A 17,158-nucleotide genomic window follows, 5' to 3' on the forward strand; every position below is an offset into this window, starting at 1 on the left:
GTGAAGAAAGCCTCTCTGGGAATCTGACATCTTGTGCAGGAGTACTTGCATACTTCCACATTTCTCTGCCTCTACAGTTGCAGATGCAAAGCATCACAAGGGCAACACAAGACTCCAGTCCTTTCTTATCCAAGAAGAAGCTAAACCTGACAGTGAACATCACACTATTGCACACAGCAGGGGCAGTGCAGTTTCAAAACTACACCTTCTCTATTTTGATCAATAGTAGCTTGTTAGAGAAAAGTGTCTGGAATGGCCAAGTTGGGAACGATCACTGTAATTAGCTTGATTGTAAAAGATGAGCATGTATTGTTCTTCACTGCAGGAAATGACTAGCCAAGAAAAAGGTTAATGGAGAAGTCTTCACGCACATACACTATAAAAGCAATGCTTTTAAAAACCTTAAAAGCAGTAATGTCTCACTTAAAGTTTCCATTTTGATGATGAAATTGCATCTCTCTCAACAGAGACATGCTACGCTACACTAGTTATTATTAACAAAACAACTCTATCCCAATTGAAAAACAACAACAGTATCAATATTAGAACAATTTTTACCTTTACATTCAAATTTTTTTTAACTGCAATGTTGGGTAGGTGACAAGTACTAGATTCAGCATCCAATGCCAGTTTGCCATTAGTTTTAAAATGCAATGAATATGCTTGTTATAGCAACAAAACACTGACCAGTAAGATATCCATTTGAGCTACCTTTATGAACCAATACAGATTTCAAAAAGGTGAGAGATTCTACTGTTCTTGATCCTCTGAAGCTAGGATTTCCAGTCAGGATACAATCATTAGCACCAACAGCAAGATTTCAGTCCTCCATAAAGGGGCAAATGGCAAAAGAAAAAGTTTGAAATGTCGGGGGGGTTTTAAATAGCTTCTTAAGATGTTAGCATTTGGTACAACAGTTTCATATAATTTATATTTTGGCTGACATGTAAAAGGAGACATAGCCAAAGTCACAATAAATCAAAAACAATTTTAGTCATTTGCTTTTTCCCCCCCAGGTCCATTATTTCTAAAAAAATTAAAACTGATTTTAAAAGGCTTTTGTTTTTCAACCCAGCGGGAACAGTTGGATGAAAAATATTGAACTTGAAAGGGGGGCGGGGTTCAAGAATATTTCTTTCGTAGTAGCGTTATGGAATCAAAGTTGAAGGCAGACATTGAACACTGTGCCTTTAGAAAGATAAAATGGTTTTGTGGATAATTTCAATGCATTCTCTGATCTCATCCTCCTTGATCACCAGCGGGGGAGCCAGTCGGATGATATCACCATGTGTTGGTTTGGCCAGCAGTCCATTGTCACGGAGTCGCAGACACACTTTCCAGGCATCGTAGTCTTTAAAAGAAATCCAAAATACAGAATCAAATATTTGCTTTACAACCAACTGAAGTAAGCATTACAAGGAGCTCAAGGTGGCAGAGGTGTTTCTCCTCCTTCCCATTTCCTCATCACAACAATTCTGTGAGGCAGGTTAGGCTGACAGATGGCGACTGGTCAGCGGCGTAGCGTGAGTTGTCAGCACCCGGGGCAAGGCAAGTAATTTGCGCCCCCTAACCCGGGGCAAGGCAAGTAATTTGCGCCCCCTAACCCGGGGCAAGGCAAGTAATTTGCGCCCCCCCAACCCCTAACCTGCCGATCTGAGTCGAGTTGCTGCTGGCGCTGCCGCCCAAACCACGCCGCTTGCCCGGAGGAGGAGGGGGGCAGAGAGGCGAGGAAAATGCAACATGGCCCAGCAGCTGCAGCAGCAGCAGCAGCGGAGGCGGGGCTGTGAGGAGGGGCTGCCTGGCACGTCCTCCGCGGCCCTGACGCGCGGGGCTGAGAGCCGCTGCCTGCCAGACGCCTTCAGCCCGGGCGCGCGCACAGCTCGTCGGTTCCACGAGACATGGGGCTCTGCTACAGCCTGCGCCCGAGGCTCTTCGGCGACTCCGGAGGCAGCGAGCGCGCCCCCCCAGATGTTGCGCCCGGCCCCCCTGGCACCCCCCACGCTACGCCACTGCGACTGGTCCATGGTCACCCAGTTTGCTTTTATGACCAAGTGGGGATTTAAACCCCGATCTTCAAGGTCCTAGTCCAACACTCTAAGCCACACTACATGAAGGAGATAGGTTGTGGTTTCATTTCCAGACAGGAAAGAAATTTGTTCAAAGTCTGTTTAGAAATGGCAGCTTGGACAAATATTTCAGCTTTGGCCACAAGAGACCAGGTGTGCTCCCACTTTTTACACAGTACATAAACTTGATTGAACTTACATTTTTTTTCCAGAAAAAAAGCATGTCAAGCAGTCTGGGCTACTACCTATTTACCCCAGGCAGGAGGACTTCAGACTTTTAGAACTTTATGTTGCGATTGAAACTGTCTAAACCCTATTCCTAGAGCATCCTCAGTTTCAGGTATTTTGGGTCAAAGTTCCCTATTCTCCTTTTGTGTGTATTTTCAAATACTGCCTTTTTTATTCAAAAAAGTAAAAAAGGAGAACAGGATATATACCCCCAAATTATATACCTTTACTCAAACAGCAGCAGCACCTAATTCATTCTGAATGGATATGATATTATGCTATTGCCTCCAAACTGGAACTTGCACAATTCTCTTGCAAAAGTGAAAATTGCCTTGAATCATGTTGAAGTCTTGTTAGCGCAGTGTAAAAACAGCCTTACCTTTTGTTTCACGAATAACAATAGCATTTAATAATCCTTTTCCTCTGACACAAGCCACAATATCTGACGGAGTCTTCATAAGCTCATTCCTCAATAAGTTGCCCATGATTTCTGAATTCTTAACTAACTTTTCTTCTTCAATTACCTAAAGCAGTTTGAAACAAAGGTAAGAAAACTGAATGATGGAGGAAGAATCATAAAAACGTAAACATAAGGTTCACTTTGACTCTCATCACAAGACTAACCATAATTATAATTTATAATTACTTATAATTATATTTACTAACAATACACAGTTAACTATAAAATTACAAGTCATAATATGGTACAGATGTAAAAAGAAGTCTTCAATTATGAAGACGTGAACAAACATACAAAACAAAGCAGATACATGGATATTTGGCTACTTTTATTATTAGACAAGTTGAGGGAAATGACTGTGAACATGCAGTTTTCAAGTTATTTAAATACTGCACAGTTTTAGCATAGTCATGCATAGCATTCGTAGACCTTAAACTGATATTTACGTACCTCGAGTGCTGCTATGGCCACCCGGCAAGCCAATGGGTTCCCTCCATATGTAGAACCATGTTCTCCAGGTTTAATGGAGAGCATGATTTCATCATCACATAGTACCGCTGAAACCTAAGAACATAAATTCTGCACTGAGACAACATTTACCAAAAACTTAAGAACATTTTTCCTTTGTCCTGCTTCACAACACCACAGAGGTTCCACTAAATTACATGTCTGTAATGTTTTGGCATCATTATGCATTTAAGACTGTAATTCTGAAAGTTGGGGCTGTGTTGGTTTGTTGCTTTGTTTTTATTGATATGTAAAGCAGCTCAGGGAGTGTTTACAGCTAAAGAGTGGGGCAAAAATGCTTTAAACAAACAAACAAACAAATCACTTTGCTGCCTCCCCCCTACGGTTACAGCTGCTGCACAGAGTCTAAGGCAATATTCCTATTTATTTCCCATTGCTTTATGAAGTATGCATTCCTCAGTAAATGCTTTGCAGAATGAACTGCAAGTAGGTACAATTGCCTGTTTACTGTGTTCAGCATTTATTTACCATTTTTAAACTTCTGAGTCAGCTCAAAAAGAGTTGCAAAATGCTGGATGTGGTACTCAGGCTACTCAGCAGGAAAAGAAATTCTCCGTTTCAAAGCTGTTTTCACCAGACAGTCATGTAAGTGGTCTAGAGAACTTAAATGGCCTGATCCTTCAAGACATTTTACTGGATGTGAGAGCCACCGATCTGAACAGACCTTTTTTCCAAATATATACTTAAGATTCCAAACTAAGCAATACTTGTTCAAAAACAAGAGAGTTGTTAAACTACCCAAATGTACAGCTAGTTTCATAATACCATATCACACTTCAAAATGCTTGCTTTGTGCCTAGTTCCCCCGGACTTAGTTAGAAACGTGGAGCAATGTGATGGAGAAATTTCCCTTCCTGAATATGATTATTTACTGTTGTTCTTGCCCAGCTAAATGTATTAACAATGGAGCAATTTCAAGTATTAGAGTACAGTACAGTGGACGCTCGGGTTGCAAACGTGATCCATGTGGGAAGCACGTTCACAACCCACATGTGCGCACGAGCAGGCCGCTATTTGGCATTTCTGCGCATGCGTAAAGCGTGATTTAGCGCTTCTGCACATGCACAAGCACTGAAAACCAGAAGTAACCAGTTCCGGTGCTTCCGGGTTTGGCGCGGTGCACAACCCAAAATCGTGCAACCCGAAGTGTCTGTAACCCGAGGTATGACTGTACCTCAGCTCAGTACTTCTAGGTTGTTACAGGTCTGACCTTGGAAATTCAGAACTGCAGGACCACAATTGATTTGGTCAGCATGCAATCTGCATTACACCCACAGGTTCAGTCCCTGGCATCTCCAGAAGGGACTAGGAAAAAACCCCTTCTGAAACCCTGGATGGTCACTGCCATTCAATGTAGTCAGTACTGAGCTAGATGGATCAATAGTATATCTCAATATAAGGAAGCTTCCTATGTCCCCATTTGCTGAACACTGTCATATTGTAAGAACATGAATCCTGGAAGATAGTCCTAACTGACTCCACTTCATCAATGCTCCTTTCATTAAGCCAGTTTTGTATCTTAAACCTGTTGAAATCTCCAAAAAGCAGTTCAGAACCAGTTGTTTCTCATTCAATATTACTTACGGGATAAACACCTCCAGACAGGGCCTTTCCGAGCAGGATCATATCTGGTCTAACATTTTCATGATCGACAGCCAGCATTTTCCCAGTCCTTGCCAACCCAGTCTGAATTTCATCAGCGATAAAGAGAACCTGTTTTATTTTAAAAGGAGCACATATTCAAGAAGTATTTCCTTGACAAGGAAAGTTCACCCCAAACATCCCTAGCAACTCTCGTCCAAACTACAGAAACTGGTATAATTAAACAACTAGCTCCAATGTTTAACCTCTGCTCAGCATACTGCTGTATCACACCACATCTAGATCGCATAACTTTAAAAATTCTAGGCTACATTTGTGCCCACAAGATTCTTTGTGGTAGTAAAATTTCACAAGCCAAGAATGCTTAACAGCATTTCACTTAACAGCCCCTTTAGAACTTTTCATATGAGAGGCCTGAATATCACTTGCATAGTATTATCAGAGTCTCATCATGCACTGGAAAGCATAAAAGAAAATAGCTTCAATCCAGAGAGCCCCTTTAGACTTGCATAGAGAGGGACTTGATGAATTGTCATTCAATGAGCATTTAGTTTGTTTTGTTCTCCTTTAAAAGAGAAGATTCTCCAAAGCCAAACTCCAAATGAAGATCTTGCAATATGGCCTAATCTACATTTACTCTGTCTGATCTATTATGTGGTAAAGTCCAAATGATGTATATGTTTGGAAGCAGGAAGGTCATTATAATCATTCCACAGGGTGAAATTTGCCACTGCTGTACCCCAAGATAAACCAAAATGTTCTATAGAAACAGCCCTATCAGACTGAAAAGCAAAGACAATTTATGAGTTGCCCAGGAGTGGGATAAAGTCCATTTAAAAGGTACACAAAGTATATTACAATAACCTTGTCGTCTACTTAAGATAGACACAGAACTGATAAGATAGTAGAGTTGAGCAACAGCTCACTTTGGGGGGAAGTGTTTTACCAGGTCAAAACCGACATCATTGGTGAGAAAAACACTGATTTCTTTATAATGATAAAAAAAAGCTATACCACTTACTACTGGACCTTTGGAAGATTCAACTAACTAAATATTAGATTGTGTTAACCAGCAGTGTAAAAAAAAATGTTTTTTGAAACATATAACAGCATTATACGATTGTTATCTTTGGTCTAAACAAGGCCTGTTGTATTAGTTAAAAGACTTGGCCACTTTCCACAGCTTGAATGTTGTGTTCTTAGCACAGTGACTTACTTACATTATGCTTTGTGCAAAGCTCTCGCACACCTGTGAGGTAACCTTTATCAGGAACAACGACACCAGCTTCCCCTTGAATTGGTTCCACCATGAAAGCTGCTACATTTGGATCTTGAAGTGCACGCTAAGGACAAGTATATTGCAATGAAGAAAGACAGTTACTGAATGCTGTTATGGAGAGATGCAGAACAAGATTTATAACATTCCTTCTCCTAACTTCTGAGTAAGTCTTCACAGAATGGAAGATTGCAACACACCTCAAGAGCTGGCAAGTCATTGTATGGAATTATTTCAAACCCTGGCATAAATGGTCCAAACCCATCATAACTGGAAGGATCTGTAGAACTTGAGACAGCAGACATCGTTCTTCCCCAGAAGTTGCCAGCTGGGAGGAGGGGTGGGGGGAAAGAATGAACAAAATATATAATGTTCAGTTACGTTATGCAGCCTAGTCAATTCAACAATCCGAAGATGTCGAAAGACACCACACCTTTCTAAAAAGTAGAGATGCTAAAGATGTATCACAGTTGTGTTTAGATCAAGGATGGGTAACCTGCGGTCCTCTAGATGTTGCTGAACTACAACTCCCATCATCCCACCCAAGATGGCACAGGTATTAAAACCTCCTTGCCCAACTCTGGATTTTAAACAGCATTTAATGTTATGGGAATTGATTCTGTTGAAAATGAATAGCAAAATACAGATCATTTAATCATTGTTCACCTTGTATGTTTGCCATGTATGCAAGTGCCAAAGAGTTGCAACTTCCCAAAGTTATAACAAAACAAAGTCTTTTACCCAACATGCTTGTCCAGGATGAATGGTTACAGCATGCTGTCTTAACAGAGCCCAGAACACCGACTGCATGAGATTTCAGTTGACCAATACATTTCACAAGCCTAAGCACACTGCCTCAACAGCAAGTCCCTCCAAACTGAACAGGATTCGTTCCCTAATAAGTGTTGTTTATGACTGTAGCCCTAATTTGTCAGCACCATATTCCCACCCCACTTTCACCCATGAAAAGAAAGATTAATCTCTTCTCACTTAGGTTTCAGTTCTTTATGGCACCAGAGACAATATAGGATTTGATAAATCGGAAGGTGATGAGGGCACAACTTTGCACATTATTTTAACTTAGTAAAGTGATGAATTCATTACAAGCAACAAACAATTTAACAGGGGTGGGAACTTCAGGTCCAGAAACCAAAAGTGGCTTCTCTGGTCTTTCCACCCAACTCTTGGGACTTTCCCAGAACACATTTTCTCTTCCCTGACCATGCCCATCAATGGCCCTTTTCCTCTCTCATCAAGTGCAGCTGCCACTGAAATGTAGCTTACTTTACACAGGTAAGTCACATCCCTTCCTTTGTTCACTTTTTGCCTCTGGCCCCATCCATTGCAAGCATGTGGCTTGGGAAGGAATGCAGCCCTGAGGCTGCAAAAGATTCCCTACTACTTTATAACAGGTTTAAGTAAAAGACACAGAAACTCCATTTTTAATACAAAGGTATTCCTACAGCATGTTGTTTTAAAAACATGCATGATTTAATAATCCAAAGTCTCCAGTACCTTTGTTATGCCCACCTGCAACAAGTTCTTGTGATATTTAAAACTCTGACGTACCTGCGAAAAGTATCTTTGCCTTGTATTTGGGAATTCCTTTCACTGTATATGCCCACTTGCGAGCCAGTTTACACGCTGTTTCTCCAGCCTCCACTCCTAAAATAAGAGAGCACAAAAGGTGGAACCAGGAGAGGGGTAGGAAGAGAAGGAGAACTCATTACTATCAGAAGCCACATGGTGGACTATTGCGGAAGTATGCCATGCAGAGTAGGCAGGGTAAGAGCCTAGGGCCCTGGAAGTGTGGGAAGGGACAGATAAAAGCAGTGTGATGTTATCAAGAAGCTGAGTTCTGCTGCAACTCTGCACATGCCTTGGAACCACGCTTATACTTTGGCAGTGTCATTGCAAAGTAAGAGAGAAAGAAACATTGACTTAAGCTAAACGACCTCCTATAGCAGCAGCAAGAGCATGGCCCCACAGCAGCCTTCCCGCCCCCCCCCCCCCGGCCCCCTGTACTTGCTCAAAATTCTGAATACATCCTGGAGCTGAAAAAGGTTGGAGACACAGCACTTTGTGTGCAACAGATTTCCAAACACACAGGAAGCAAGCCCAAATTTCAGGGATCCACAACTGTTCTCTCTGGCTTCCCACTTAAGTGACAAAAGCTGTCCGTTCACACGCTTTTTTGGAGAACAGAACAGAAAGCATTACCTGTGTTCATTGGAAGCACTTTGTTGTATTTGAACATTTTTGTGATATACTCTTCATATTCGCCAAGTACATCATTGTAAAACGCTCTTGAGGTAAGGGTAAGTTTGTCACACTGGGCTTTCAGAGCAGCTACAATCTTTGGGTGACAATGGCCTTGATTGACAGCACTGTAAGCACTTAAGAAATCGAAGTATTTTCTGCCTTCTACATCCCACACATAAACACCTGGGGGGTAGACAAGCAGAGGTACAATATTAGGAGAATATTAACAATTGATATATCACACACACACAAACCTCTGGTGACATATAAAACAAAAAAATAATGTTGATCATTTATTGTTTTTAGAATTGAGGCATAGGGTGAATGATGCAACTGATTAAGTCATTCAACTGCTAAAAAACATCGTATAATATTTGGCTAAATAAAAAAGCAGCACTTCAGTATAGATATACTACATAATTGGAATGGCTGCTTTAGCAAAACTGAACAGGAATGACACAAAGTACAGAATTCACATTTCTCAACTTCCTATACGTACTTTTTGGCACAGTTACCTATGCATTTTCTGTGACTGTAAGATAACTGGCTAAGCTATTTTGTGTCAAGCGCTGTAGTAGTACTGAGAAAAGATTGACACTTGAAAATACAAATTATCTGTGCAATGCTGGGGTGGGGATAAACTTCATTCTCTTCCCTTGAAAATGGGCTGTCTGGTGCTGCATTTTCCCCAAGGTAGTCCTGCTAGCACAAGCCAGAGGTTACATTTTTGGCACAGCCTAGGGCAATCTGCTCATGCTGACTTTAGCTATGAAAGACTTGTAGCCATTTCACATAGATATCAAATGTGTCTACCAGGCACAGCGTCATAAAAACAGGAATGAATAGCTAGCTTCCAAAATGACCATCATTTGGGTCACACTGACTTTTCACCCACAATGTTCAACATGCACCTTCTAAGGTAGATCAGGTAATATGCATTTCAGCACAAAATCTCTTTGTAGGCCAACAATATAAAACTATGGAAAGGCTGTTTTATTTTCAAACTTCCTAGGTGAGAGCGAGACTCCATGCCTGCACCCATCTGCCACAAGTGCTATGCCAAGGCAGGCTGCCAGATGCCAAGACAATAAAACTGCCTGCTTGTCCTCATGGAAGCATGAGGTATACTTTGTACTTTGCTACACTTATCCAGCTACCAAACACATGTTCGGGAAGATAATACTAACCTAAGAAGCTGCTAATTTGCAAATGCAAACCAGTAAAAGTGTTGACCTGAACACAGTTTCCAGACGCTTGTTTTACTACAAGCTTTAATCTTACATTATGAGGTTACATAGTAGCAAGGAAACAGACTTTGAGACCATTTGCGCTTCTAATTAGGCTAAATAGGCATTCCCTTGATTTGATGAAGCTTGTCAAAAGTGATAAAAGTTCAGCAACCTTGTAGATCAGGTGGTAAGTATGCTAAACAGTTGGTGCCCTAAGGTCAGGATAGTCTAGTGATATATGCACTGGAGAGACGCCACCAATAAAGAATGCTAACAGAGCGCTACCAAAGCTAGATGTTAGAATTATTTAGATTAGGGGTGTGGAAGCTGCGGTCAGTGGGCCAGATGTGGTTCTCCAGGCCTCCCCACTTGGCCTGCTAGGCCATTTCACCCCAAGCCATTCTCAGCTGCCTCACACCTGCCCCATCAGTGTGGCTGGGGCAGGTAAGGACAAGCTGTTTTAGGTGGACAAGTGAGCTTCCTGTAGAGAACCAGTAGGCACAGCTGATCCCTGCAGAAAGCAGGTTCGAACTCACCTCCCATCCACTGAGTTCAAGCCTACTTTTCAGAGGCTTCCAAGCACTGAACAGGGCTCTCTGCAAGGCGTGTATGATGCTTTGAAGTCACTATCTCCCTCTATCCCAGCAGACCACATTTGACAGATGGGCCACCACTACCCCCTATTAATCCCCTGACGTCATCAGAGGGAGAGAAAGACCTTGGCCACCAGATCCCTGGTTTACATTAAGGCAGGTTTTAAAATTTCAAATTGCGCCCGGAACTGAAGGCAACATAAACCAAAGAACTGCAGAAAATAAAGGCAATATAAAAGAGCAGTAAGTTTTTATAACAATACACACCACACTGAATGCAGTATGATCTGCTTTTTTTATATACAACTAAATGGAAATGTGGTGAATACTTAAAGAAATATAACAACCAGATAAATTTCCAAGTAAGGCTAGATATATGAGCAGCAGCTAAAAATAACTAGAAGAGGGGTGGTAACTAAGGAGATGCAGCCCAGCAAGGCTTAAACAAGAACCCATGGAGGGATGTGTGGGGAAGTCAAAGAATAAATGATAAGTGATAACTGTATAATGTATGTATAAAATTATATATATATATATGAAATGTGGCATTTTTATGCTCAGAACTCTCAAGCATTCTAGGATTTAAAGCAGGTCAGGGAACCTGCCATTCTCCAGACATTACTGGACACCAACTCCCAGCATCCCTAGACAGCATGGCCAAGAGTCAGACATGATTCCCTGCCCCTAGTTTAAAGGCAATTATGCCACCTCTCCTGAGTTGGTCTCAAATGCCAAGCCGCGCTCAGTGAGCCAGAAATAGAGGAGCAGGCACAGATTAATTCAGCCAGTGACAGCTGCAGGCTGCTTCTCACAACTCTTTGCAAAATACTTACCCTATGCATCATCAGAGAACGAAAAACCAGCAAACCATGGACACAGGCTATGCCTGCTGCTGCCTATCTTTTGAATTCAACATGCTTCTGTCCTGTTCAGACGACTAGGATAGTTCTCACATCTGCATATTGCACAATGCTGGCTAAGAGGAAGTTACTTTTAACTTAATCACCAAACCACCATAGGAGAGCTGTGGAACTAGACTATACAAATGACTGCCCCTACATTAAATACAAAGGGAAAAGTACCCCTGACCATTAGGTCCAGTTGTGGAAGACTCTGGGGTTGAACGCTCATCTCGCTCTATAGGCCGAGGGAGCCGGCGTTTGTCCACAGACAGCTTCTGGGTCATGTGGCCAGCATGACTAGGCCGCTTCTGGCGAACCAGAGCAGTGCACAGAAACGCCATTTACCTTCCTGCCGGAGTGGTACCTATTTATCTACTTGCACTTTGACGTGCTTTTGAACTGCTAGGTAGGCAGGAGCTGGGACCGAACAACAGGAGCTCACCCCATTGCGGGGATTCGAACTGCTGACCTTCCGATCGGCAAGCCCTAGGCTCTGTGGTTTAGACCACAGCGCCACCCACGTCCCTTCTTATATTAAGAACCATTATATGCCTCCCCACACCCTGCCAAATGCCAACTTCCTCTCTCTCCTTGGAATCTTCTTGAAACTTTTTAGGAGAGGCAGACCCATGATCCCATAAGACAAGGGGGTTGGGGAGAAACTATCTTCCCCAGGAAGATAGTAGTAACAGTGTTTTCTTTCTTCTGAGTTAACACAGTCAGGAAAACAGCTGAGATTGCACATGCACAGCAGCCAGAGTATCCCACATTTCCGTTCCCAAAGAAGCATCATTGTTGCAGTGATGATACAAATGATCCTTGCCACTGGAAAGCATTAAAGTGAATGGCTGAGTTAAGCTTCCATCCCTTGCCTAGGAACCTATTGGAAAGATTAAAAGTACATACCTTTTCCTTTTTCAAGAGCAACAGGGAGCGGGTGGTAGTTATGTGCACCATACTTGGCCTCACGCTCAAATATGTAGTCGGATGATGGCGGGCCTTGGACTGTTTTCTTAGTTGCAACTGACGTAGCTGAACTCACTGAAGCATGAACGCCTCGACAGAGAACGCCGAACGACTGCCGATGGGCCAGTTTAGAAAACATGGTTACAGTGTGCTGAAGGTCTGAAAAAAGAAAAAATGGCACATAGGGAATTGGGTTAGAAACATGAAACTCAAGGGGGTGTCCGCTTCAACACCACAACTGCAAACGAAACCTATACAAATAGTTCTGATTACATGCAGGATTTTGAGCGGGCCTTCTTACATAGACAAAGCATTTCAACACAGAAACCTAGATCCTAGTGCACTATTACAAATTCTCCACAGAACAGCTGATATGATCTTCATGAGGTAGACACAGACTTTGCACAGCTAAGCTAGAAAACATGGGACAATACGGTAGACCCAAACCCAAGTCTCCAACCCAAGAGTCTATCTTATATGCAACACACAACGAAACATACTCTTGCTAAGGTACACGCCTTCCCCATTAGGTGTGAGTTCACGCCAAGATGAGTCATGGAAAGCTGCATCACACTAAGCCTGTCAGTTAAAAACTTTAGTATGCTTAGGTTACCTTTGGATACCTCACAGTCAACATCCAGATTTGTGCTCAGCTTATAGCAAGGGTGGGGAGCCTTTCTCAGTCCATTCCTTCATGCCAGTGGTGCGCAGGGCCAGAGGCAAAAGTGGGAGGAGCAACAGGTGTCGACCACACAAGAGTTGGAGGCTTATATCAATACGCATACACCAACCTACATTATATTGCAGTTCAAGAACATATTCCAGGCAAGCAACACTCAAAGAGGGTGCAGAGAAGGGCCCGGGAGGTATGTAGCTTGTGGAGAGTCCTGAGAGCTGGACAGAGAGGTCTCAAGCTCCTAGAACTGAGGTTCCCTACAGCTTGAAGACCAGTATTGCCAGTTCTCATCACTATGTTCCAAGCTCTGAGCCATGAAAGAACTATTGCATAGGCCCTGCATCTTGAAAACCAACATGTAAGATGCTGTGCTAGAGGATTTTCTATAGCATTTTCAATTATCACATGTTTTTCCACTGTTGGTCACTTAGCAGCAGATAAAAAGCCATGAGAACTTAACAAAATAATAATAATCCCAAGTGCCTAGTTGCTTTGATTCTTAAAGTCCTGATGCAGGGATTAGAAATATTTTTCCAGGCTGCTGAACTCTACTGCAAATGTTCCCCTGTGGAGCTTTTAAAGAACAATTAATCTGAGTTACAATACAACCCTTGTCACCAGAGCATTGCAACACTGACAGCAGACAGACTAATCTTCAATATAAATAAGACCTACTATTACCTTTCAGTATCATTCGGTTCATAAGACCAAAGGGGATTGTTGTTGTGGTTTGTAAAAAATGGTTTATGCAAGCGTTTGAAGAACTAAGCAAAACCATACACATACAGTCCTCTGCTCAATCATTACTAGATGGTTCATTTAAAAGACAGGTAATCCTATGCCATTGTGTGTGTGCTGATTAATAACTGCTTGTCATATTAAACATGAAACAGAATATATTGGCCAAGGAAAAGAAAAGCTCAAAAAATAATTCTAACTCTTCCCCCATCCTAAAAAAAAGTGACTTTACCAGATGCTTATACTCAATTGTTATAAGCTGTTTAAGCAGCATCCCTCACAGTGGAGCGGGAAAGTAAAACACATTTCTAGGAGTACAGCCTACAAAAGCTTGATTCTTTAATGTACTTGCATGGGAATAAGGCCCACTGAACACTGAAAGACTTGTTTCCAAGCAAACATATATAGAACTGCACTGTTAGTATCCTACCATTCCAGCATACAAAGATGACACATAGCTTTGCTAATTCATAGAATCATAAGAGTTGGAAGGGATCCAAGGGTCATCTAGTCCAACCCCCTGCAATGCAAGAGTTTCAGCTAAAGCATCCATGACAGATGACCATGTTGTACAGGATGAGTCAATAGTTACCTCTGTTGATATTGACAAAACATGTTAATGGAGTTAGAAATTTCACCCCCCAAAATAGCAAGTATTGCACTACATAAGATTTGGATAGGACCCAGATTTAAAATTGCATCACTGAAAGCTTGCATCAGGATGAACTTCTCAATGATAGGACTATACAGGCCTGGCCCACTACACACCCCACAGGGGAAAAAAGCTAGCTTGCTTAATAAGCACATACAAGAAATAAATGCTGGTCTTAGAAAGAGGCAAATTTATGGTTTATTAAAATACTATGAATCTAACTGTAACTGCTGTGATACTTACTGTCACCTCCTAACCTTGGCAAGTGTGACGAGTTGCCTTTGAAACCCTTCTCATAAGGCAACAGCACACAAAAGATGAGCAAGTAATCCGTTTTGAGAATACTCAGATTTTATATTTTCTGTTCGTATATACATTTTTACTTGTACTGTAATGAATTTGGAAGAATGTTCTGAATCTGCTGGTTATAAAGGCATTTTGAATGAGAAGTAAATCCACCCAAACTGGTGCTTTCTCAGGTCCATTTTCCTATTTAATCCTTTTAGCTTTACAGCCTAGTTACCAAATTCATCTCACTGCCAAATATTTACAGACACATCACTACTTGCAAATAGTGGAAACAAGGATAGTGATGCACATGGGTAAAGTGCAAGAAAGCAAGGTTTTCAGGTACCCAAAAATTGGGGGGGAGGGGCGCATCTTAGCAAGGAAAGGACATCTGCCCAGTGGAGCTGAGAATAGTCAGACTAGAAACATACAATATTTCTTCAGAGAGCTAGCATCAGTAAACAAGAGACACTTGCTTGAGGCATATATACTCATCCCACTTTTGCCTTCTGAAACAGGTTTTGCATGCTTCATGTTGGTTTAAAAACCCACAGAAGCCTGTTTGACAAAACACTAGTAGGACAAAAAAAAAGCGTGTTTATGAGAGAAATGGAGAATCTGCAGTCCTCCAGATGTTGCTGGACTACAACTCCAATTATCCCTTAGCATTGACTGTGCTGGCTGCAGTTGGTGGCAGTTGACAGTCTGGCAACATCTGGAAAGCCCAATGTTCCCCATATTGGGTTTATTACATGGGTAGTAATGGTAGGAAGAACAAAACAGGCACTCTGCACAGTTTTGATTGCCACACCTCAAAAGGAACCTTGCGGAGTTGGAAAAGGTGTGTCTCTTTAAAAGCAGTTTAAACCAAATCATGGAGGGTAAGATTAACAATGATAGCTGTGCATACTACTTCTGGTGTTGGATGCATTATGCCTCTGAATACCAGTTGCTGGACAGCACGAGTGGGAAGGGTGCTAGTATGCTCACACCCTGCTTGACAACATCCCATGCACGTCTAGTTGGTCTTTGTGAGAGAAGTATGTTGGATCAGATTGGCCTTTGGCCTGAACCTACAGGGATCTTCATATGCCCCTTCTAGATCAGTTTGCTCTTAAAAGCTATGGCCTATTCCACCTCAAGTTTCCATTGTACTGTGCCAGAAAACTACTAACAGTGTACTCCTATACATGTCTACTCAGAAGCAAGCCCCATGGGACTAATGCTCAGGTAAGTGTGCATCTATTTCCTTTGCTACCCACTTTCTTTACTCTCAAGGAAACCAGAAAAAGCAGGGGCCTCCTTTAGCTGAGATCTTGTACCAGCAGGGTTTTACGGCTCTGCAAAAATGGAAGAAGTGAAGAGGGCCATCAAGGCTCTCTAAGGACGAGAGATGAATGATGGCGACTTATTAAACTTCGAACACGGAATACATCATAAAACAAAAACAAACCCATTGCGCGCGCACACACACGCACACACACACACTCCCACATGCACATTTTGAAAAGGCAGAGGGTGTGATAAGGCTTCACGTACCCATCGCAGGCTGAAGGATGCTGTGCATACATTTCTAAATAAAAACCAGCTGGGGCTAACATACATACACTGTGCATGCTCAGACACACAGCGTCCCGTTACATGCTCCAGAGCAGCCCACGGGTCTCCAGCAGGGGCTGAGGATCCAAATTATGTTGGGGAGGCTCGTGGGGGGGGGACGACGACAAAGCAGTAAAAGGGGAAGAGAGCAAAAGGACGCCCATAGGAGGGAAAGCGCTGCATGGCCAGGGCCTCGCTGCAGCCCGACGCCCGTTCCCCATCCTCCCGGGCATGACGGGGTCCAGCAGCCGCGGAAGGGGGTCCCCCCGAGGGAACAAGCAGGCGGCCGGCCGGCCGACCCCTCCCCCTACCACCCACTGGGCCTCTCTCCCTCCGCCGCGCTACCTTCCCGAGACGACTCTCCTCCGCTCCGGCGAGAAAGGGCAAGCGCGGCTTCCTTGGCCGTCTGTCACAGCTCAAAAGACCGGCCACGTCACAAGCCCCCCTGGCAAGACGCGCCGGCGCCAGGGCGCCCCATTGGCCTCCCCTGCACGCCGCACCCAATCAAGGCGCGGCGAAGGCGCCTCCCCCGGCAGAGCTCGCTCGCTATTAGCTGCCTGCTTGTCCCCACCTCTGCCACTCATTGATCCTCTTCGGTGCATTCCTAGCGCCGCTATCGACCAATCAGAGTTTGCGCGTAGGATTCTTTGGGTGCCTCGCTTCCTCTTTCCTTCTTTCCTCTCCGATACAGATTAATGATCAAGCCTACCTAGAGCATCCGTGATAGGTGGCCATCCAAACTCTGCTTAAAAACCTCCAAGGAAGGAGAGTCACATGCTGAGGATATTAATTTTTTTCTATGTCTTTACTTAGACATATTTTAGATAAATAAGGCCCTGTATGTTCAGTTGATTAGACTTATTCCTCCAATAGTAGGTACAGCAGTTATTTTTAGATCCAGATTTTCTTGGGCACCTGCGTTTAAAAGAAGAAGGGAAAAGTTCCACAAATTTGAAAGAAACCATAGAAAAGAAGGAGTCGAAGTGCAAAATCAGTGAACGGAAAAAGCGTTCAACACCCTTCCTGTTTCTCTGAGGCTGCTTTTCTCTAGGAACAATGACAGGGTTTTGCCACACGTTCCTGTTTCTGCACT

The 17,158-nt window shown here is 43.0% G+C and overlaps 1 protein-coding gene across 2 annotated transcripts; it reads right to left on the reverse strand.

Annotated features, from left to right (window-relative positions):
- Positions 1-697: 697 nt before the first annotated feature.
- Positions 698-16,553, reverse strand: OAT (ornithine aminotransferase). 2 transcript variants are annotated; one of them, XM_081007596.1, is made up of 10 exons: positions 16,411-16,553; positions 12,053-12,271; positions 8,381-8,605; positions 7,730-7,825; positions 6,361-6,488; positions 6,105-6,227; positions 4,867-4,995; positions 3,205-3,318; positions 2,674-2,818; positions 698-1,351 (listed from the first exon to the last, which is right to left on the reverse strand). In XM_081007596.1, exons 2-10 carry the CDS (start codon positions 12,249-12,251, stop codon positions 1,191-1,193), a joined length of 1,320 nt encoding a protein of 439 aa, XP_080863722.1. In that variant the 5' UTR covers positions 12,252-12,271; positions 16,411-16,553; the 3' UTR covers positions 698-1,190. The 2 variants fall into 2 exon arrangements, with proteins under 2 accessions (XP_080863722.1, XP_080863723.1); XM_081007597.1 differs by lacking the exon at positions 16,411-16,553 and adding an exon at positions 16,384-16,407.
- Positions 16,554-17,158: the final 605 nt, after the last annotated feature.

The sequence above is a fragment of the Podarcis pityusensis genome, assembly GCF_964106645.2.
Source record: "Podarcis pityusensis genome assembly, chromosome: 5".
NCBI lineage: Eukaryota > Metazoa > Chordata > Lepidosauria > Squamata > Lacertidae > Podarcis > Podarcis pityusensis.